The following is a 6,129-nucleotide window of genomic DNA, read 5'->3' on the forward strand; positions in this document are numbered from 1 at the left end:
GATGATGTGGAGGATGATAGAGGGCAGTCTGGGTGGCGGGGGGGTGTGGAAGCTGATGGAGGGCCGTCTGGGTGGTGTGAAAAACATAGAAAGTAGGCTCAGAAGGAGGCCATTCAGCCCTTCAAGCCTGCTCTGCCATTCATCACAATCATGGCTGATTGTCTAACTCAATAGCCTAATCCTTCTTATCTAGTTGTCTCTTGGATACATTAAATGTTTTGTCATCAACTACTTCTGGTGGTAAAAAAAAAGGGATGGCACAGTGGTTAGCACTGCTGCCTCACATCGCCAGAGACCCGGGTACAGTTCCCGCCTCAGGTGACTGTCTGTGTGGAGTTTGCACATTCTCCCAGTGATTACGTGGGTTTCCTCTGGGTGCTCCGGTTTCCTCCCACAGTCCAAAAACGTGCAGGTCAGGTGAATTGGCTATGCTAAAATTGCCCATAGTGTTAGGTGAAGGGGTAAATGTAGGGGAACGGGTCTGGGTGGGTTGCACTTCGGCGGGTCGGTGTGGACTTGTTTCCACACTGTAAGTAATCTAATCTAATCTGATTGCACTGAGTGGAAAAAAAAGTCTCCTCATCTCCATCCTAAACGGTCCACCCTGAATTCTCAGACTGTGACCCCTAGTTCTGGATGTACCCATCATCAGGAACATCCTCCCTGTATCGACCCTGTCTAGTCCTGTTCAAATTTTAAGTCTCTATGAGATCCCCCTGCACTCAGCTGAATTCCAGTGAAAACAATCCTAACCTCGTCAGTCCCAGCATCCCGGAATCAGCCCAGTAAACCTTTGCTGTTGTACTCCGAGGGTAAGAACATCCTCCCTGAGAAAAGGAGACCAAGACTGCACACACTATCTAGGTGTGGCCTCACCAAGGCCCTGTATAACTGTACCAGGGCTCGAAATAGCTGTCCTGGACTCGAAACCTCCCACAATGAAGGCCAACATAGCATTTGCCTTCTTTCCCACCTGCTGTACCTGCATGCTTACCTTCAGCAACTGGTGCACAAGAACACCCACGTCCCACTGCACACACCCCTCTCCCAATTTACAGCCATTCAGGTAGTAATCTGCCTTCTTGCTTTTGCTGCCAAAGTGAATAACCTCACATTTATCAAAATTATACTGCATTTGCCATTGATTTGCCCATTCACCTAAGGTTAATGGAGGGCAGGCTGGGTGGGGGTGAGGGGAGGTTGATGGAGAGCAGCTGGGTGGGGGTGAGGGGCAGGGGGGAGGAGGTTGATGCATGGCAGGAGGGCAAGCTGGGTGCCAAGGGGCAGGAGGAGTTTGATGGTTGCTAGGTTAAATGGAGTAGGGTGATGGGTGCTAGGTTGGATGGGGAGGGAGTGTTGGACATAGCGTCGATGGATTAGGTTGTGTGGAGATTAGGTAGGGAGGAAGTTGGGTGTTAGGTTTGATGGACAAGGGTGATGGAGGTGGTGGGGTGGTGAGGGGTGACACGGGTAGGTTGGGTGGGTAGCAGGCTCTTGGGAGAGGGATGATGAGGGCCGGCTAGAGTGAGTTCACTGAAGTGGAGGCAAAGTGGGGTTCACCTCCTGTAACACAGACTCACATTGCTCTCGATTGCTCAAAAACTAATGAGAATCAGGCCTAGTGGATCCAACTAACAATTTCCCTTTCATACTTCCCTTCTGGCTTCAATTGAGATTCTCCAAGTCTTAGCTGCTCTGATTTAACTTCCCTCAGCTATTCTCAGTCTGCTGCCTTCCTTCTCCTCAATATCTGACATGGCTCAAGCAGTGCCTAATATTGATTTTTAAACTGCATTTTCCTTCACTCTGCTCCTTCCCAGCAGTTCCTCATTATTCTCCTGAGTAGCATTTGTACAGTGTTCAATCATGTGCTCGATAATGCTTGCCTGTTTACAGCTAATGCTCATTCTCCTCCACTGGTTGAGCGGAGGCATGGATTCAGCAAATAAACAAAAATGAAAGATTGGGAAGCCGGAGCAAGAAACATGGATTAGAAATTTTAAAGGTTTATAATAAAACCTGCTGTGCACATAGGAATTACAGTCATTTCTTCAGAGGCGCTAAACATATAAAGTTTACCCACCTTGATGTTTTGCAATTCCTCATGGGATGACAAGTTAATTTAGATTTATTTTATTGGCGTGTGTACTCAAGTACTGAAAAGTGTATAATGCCACCACACACAGCGCCAACTTAAGTGCAAAGATACCTAGGTACAAAAAAACTTTGTTTCTTTTACTACTTTGAACCTAAGTTTTATTCTATGAAAGTGTTGCTTCAGTAGAAAACTTAAGAAATAAACGGGCCAATGGGCTGAGGAGTGGCAGATGGAGTTTAATTTAGATAAATGCAAGGTGCTGCACTTTGGGAAAGCAAATCTTAGCAGGACTTATATACTAAGGTCATAGAGAGTGTTGCTGAACAGAGACCTTAGAGTGCAGGTTCATAACAGCTTGAAAGTGGAGTCGCAGGTAGATAGGATAGCGAAGGCGGCGTTTGGTATGCTTTCCTTTATTGGTCAGAGTATTGAGTAGAGGAGTTGGGAGGTTATGTTGTAGCTGTACAGGACATTGGTTTGGCCACTGTTGGAATATTGTGTGCAATTCTGGTCTCCTTCCTATCGGGATGATGTTGTGAAACTTGAAAGGGTTCAGAAAAGATTTACAAGGATGTTGCCAGGGTTGGAGGATTTGAGCTAGAGGGAGAGTTTCAACAGGCTGGGGCTGTTTTCCCTGGAGCGTCAGAGGCTGAAGGGTCACCCTACAGAGGTTTATAGAACCATGAGGGGCATGGATAGGGTAAATAGACAAAGTCTTTTTCCTGGTGTGGGGGAGTCCAGAACAAGAGGGCATAGGTTTAGGGTGAGAGGGGAAAGATATAAGAGAGACCTAAGGAGCAACATTTTCACACAGAGGGTTGTATGTGTGTGGAATGAGCTGCCAGAGGAAGTGGTGGAGGCTGGTACAATTACAACATTTAAAAGGCACCTGGATGGGTATATGAATAGAAGGATTTGGAGGGATATGGGCCGGGTGCTGGCAGGTGGGACTAGATTGGGTTGGGATATCTGGTCGGCGTGGAAGGGTTGGACCGAACGGTCTGTTTTCATGCTGTACATCTCTGTGACTCTAAATCAGGTAACAGTTAACATTAAAGTCACCAAGAACTCCCTCTATTCTCTCCAGGCCTAAGTTACAGAGTAAATGTAGCACACTGAAGTGAACACATGTTATTTGTATGTTCTTCACTGGATGGCATTCAGGCAGAAGGTTTTTGGGCCCAAGTCCCACACTAAACCACTGAGTACAGAACCTAGGTTGTCACAATGCCACACTGATAGACTACAGGAGGCTCCATCTTTCTGAAGAGAGCTGAAATTGGATCTATGTTTGCTTTCTCAGGTGGGCTTAAAAGATAGTCATTGGGCACCACTCGTAAAGCAAGATCTCCCCTGATTAATATTTATTCTAGAATTGGGTGCAGAATTTCAATCAGAATTCACCTGCCTGTATGAGCTTGCCATGCACAAATTGGCAGCCATGTTTCCTACATGTGGAGGAGGAGGAGTTTGCAAGAGGTGTGGCGGCAAAGTCTCTCAGCGTAGTCTGCATTGCAGGTCTAAGTTTGTTCAAGTTTGCATGACACTGTAATCTTTTGCTGTAAATTCTGTGTCTTATGATCCTATTTCACAACCACCTGATGAAGAAGCAGTGCTCCAAAAGCTAGTGCTTCCAAATAAACCTGTTGGACTATAACCTATTGTTGTGTGATTTTTAACTATGTTTCCTACAATAAGAGTAATTATACTTCATTAGCAGTGAAGCTTTGCACCAACATAAATGCAACTCTTCCTTTATTTTCCTCAACACACAGTATTTTAATCTGCAGCAGATCACCAAGGTATCCACAGGAGGACTAGTTTCTGCACAATGAAAATGGTTTGGATTGCTGGGTAGCCAACCTCACATCGGGAGCTGGTATTTCCTGTTCGCCAAGGTGCAGATTACCACTGTTGAACAACAGAAGCTTGGAAATGGCCAACTTTAATAGGAACACAATCTTTAATGAAAATTCAAACTGCACGGCCAATTATTGGCGGGTCTCCAGCTGACGAAGCTCCTGGTTTTCCATCAGCCGCAACTCTTCACACCGTTTCATTTTTTTCGCTTCCTTAACGTAAGCCCAGTTGGCCGTCAAACAGAGGAGGAAGTTTATCTAAAAAAAAAGACAGGTGTGCAGATGGAGGAGAAAGGGTTTTGACACCTCCCACTCTCGTACCCAGGCGAGTGAGGAAAGTGTGGGCGAGACACACGCAAGAGACTCCAATGCAGATAGACAAAATCAGAAACACAGAGACAAAGACAGACAGAGGGAAACCAACATCTTCACAAAACACAGGCAGCATGCAGATACTTTTGTGGAGACACAAATCCAGCTTTTCTTCCTGACACCTCCACAGATGCGTACAGTTCAAGGCTACATCCACCTCCAACTGGGGCTGGAGTCTCTTCAAAACACTGAATCTGCAGGATTGAGTTCCATAGATGGCTAACACACACACACACGCGAAGATGAGGGGTCCACTATATTTTACAATCTGAAAAGCAAGGAAGGGCTATGTGCAATTTGCACCTTTTCCTGCCAAGCTCCATCAACATAATCTGCTCCAACGGGGATGTTAATGTATTAGGGCCTGAGGGAGATCAGAAGAGAGAGAGTTTGTGCTTCTATACATGAGGTTGCACAATCTCAAACCCTGAAAGAAAGATTCGAACCCAGCCATTGACCCAACACTGGGCACGCAGAACTCAAAAGCTGTAACCCTAAACGTAATCCATTTCCTCAGTGAGACACACGGCAAGGTTAGTATAGAAAAACCTCAGCTACTACTTTTTCCATTGAACTATTGAGCCAGTGTATTTCTTGGACGTTGCCTTCAATAACAACTCAAGATGTTGCAACTATTAATGAAAACAACCAGACTGGAATTTGTACCTGACCACAAGTGGCAGAGCTATGTGATCAATGACTATAACAGAGATGCAAAATATGACTCAGGACAGTTCATCTACCAAACACTCGCAGGACAGGTAGGGCACAGGTTTAGATACAGACAGAAGATCCCTCTACTCTTTTAAACTGAAAGTAAAGCACCCTCAACACAGTGCCCACCAAACACTCCCAGGACACGGACAGCACGGGTTAGATACAGAGTAAAGTTCCCTCTACTCTTTTAAAATGAAAACAAAGCTTCCTTGATACTTCTAAACAGAAAGTAATGCTCCCACTTTTACTGTCTCCATGAAACATTGCCAGGACAGATACGGCATGGCATTAGCTATAGAGTAAAGCTTCCTCTGCAGTATCCCCATCAAACACACCCACAACAGGAACAGCACAGGGTTAGATACAGGGTAAGGCACCCTCCGAGTGGCCTCATTGAACTCAATTTCACTCTCAAAACCAGAGTGACATAATATCGACCACAAACTCTTCCCCCAAATCAAACCACCCAGCCCCTGGGCTGCAGGATTAATGAATGCCACAGGATTCTCTTCAGAGAATCATAGAATTGTTATGGTGCAGAGGAGGCCACCCAGCCTACTGGCCTGCAGAATGATAATTAGAAAATGGACAGAAACAGGAATGTACATTATCCTGGTCCAGTCAGACTCCAGCCTTTTTATTTTCACATCCGGTGAAAATACACATGAAAAGAGTGTAAGCTAAGAGCACACATTATAGCAGGTAAGTAGAAGGCAAACTACTTGCAAAACATTCTATTTAAAAGAAAACAAAATTTCAAGCCTTGAATTTCTTGGCTTCTCATCATATGTCAGTCAGAATACTTGAGCTTATTTAATCTTAAATTCTGCAGTTAAAGAGCTTCCCTCGCATTGACACTTGAACTCTTTACGCAATGTCACAATTTATTTCAGTTGACGTGGAGGTTACATGTTGAGCTCAGGATCCGTGTGCAGTGAGGAGACGCTGTTATTGGGAAACCGATGTGCTTAAGGAAGGTGAAGCCAGTCAGAGACTTTTCCTGGAGAAAATGTTGTGCAGTAGAGTGGGAGGGGGAGAAGGGAGGGAGGAGATGGGGAGTGGGTTAGGGAAGACAGAGGGGGA

General features: G+C 45.4%; 1 protein-coding gene across 1 annotated transcript in view; it reads right to left on the bottom strand.

Moving 5' to 3' along the window:
* Positions 1–3,782: 3,782 nt before the first annotated feature.
* Positions 3,783–6,129, bottom strand: part of LOC122557055 (proteolipid protein DM alpha-like) — a 60,782-nt gene continuing 58,435 nt past the window's right edge. The window contains exon 7 of the mRNA XM_043704306.1: positions 3,783–4,215. Within this exon, the coding sequence (XP_043560241.1) occupies positions 4,090–4,215 (126 nt within the window). The 3' untranslated portion in view covers positions 3,783–4,089. The remainder of the gene's footprint in view (positions 4,216–6,129) is intronic.

Source organism: Chiloscyllium plagiosum, chromosome 15 (genome assembly GCF_004010195.1).
Source record: "Chiloscyllium plagiosum isolate BGI_BamShark_2017 chromosome 15, ASM401019v2, whole genome shotgun sequence".
NCBI classification, from domain to species: Eukaryota; Metazoa; Chordata; class Chondrichthyes; order Orectolobiformes; family Hemiscylliidae; genus Chiloscyllium; species Chiloscyllium plagiosum.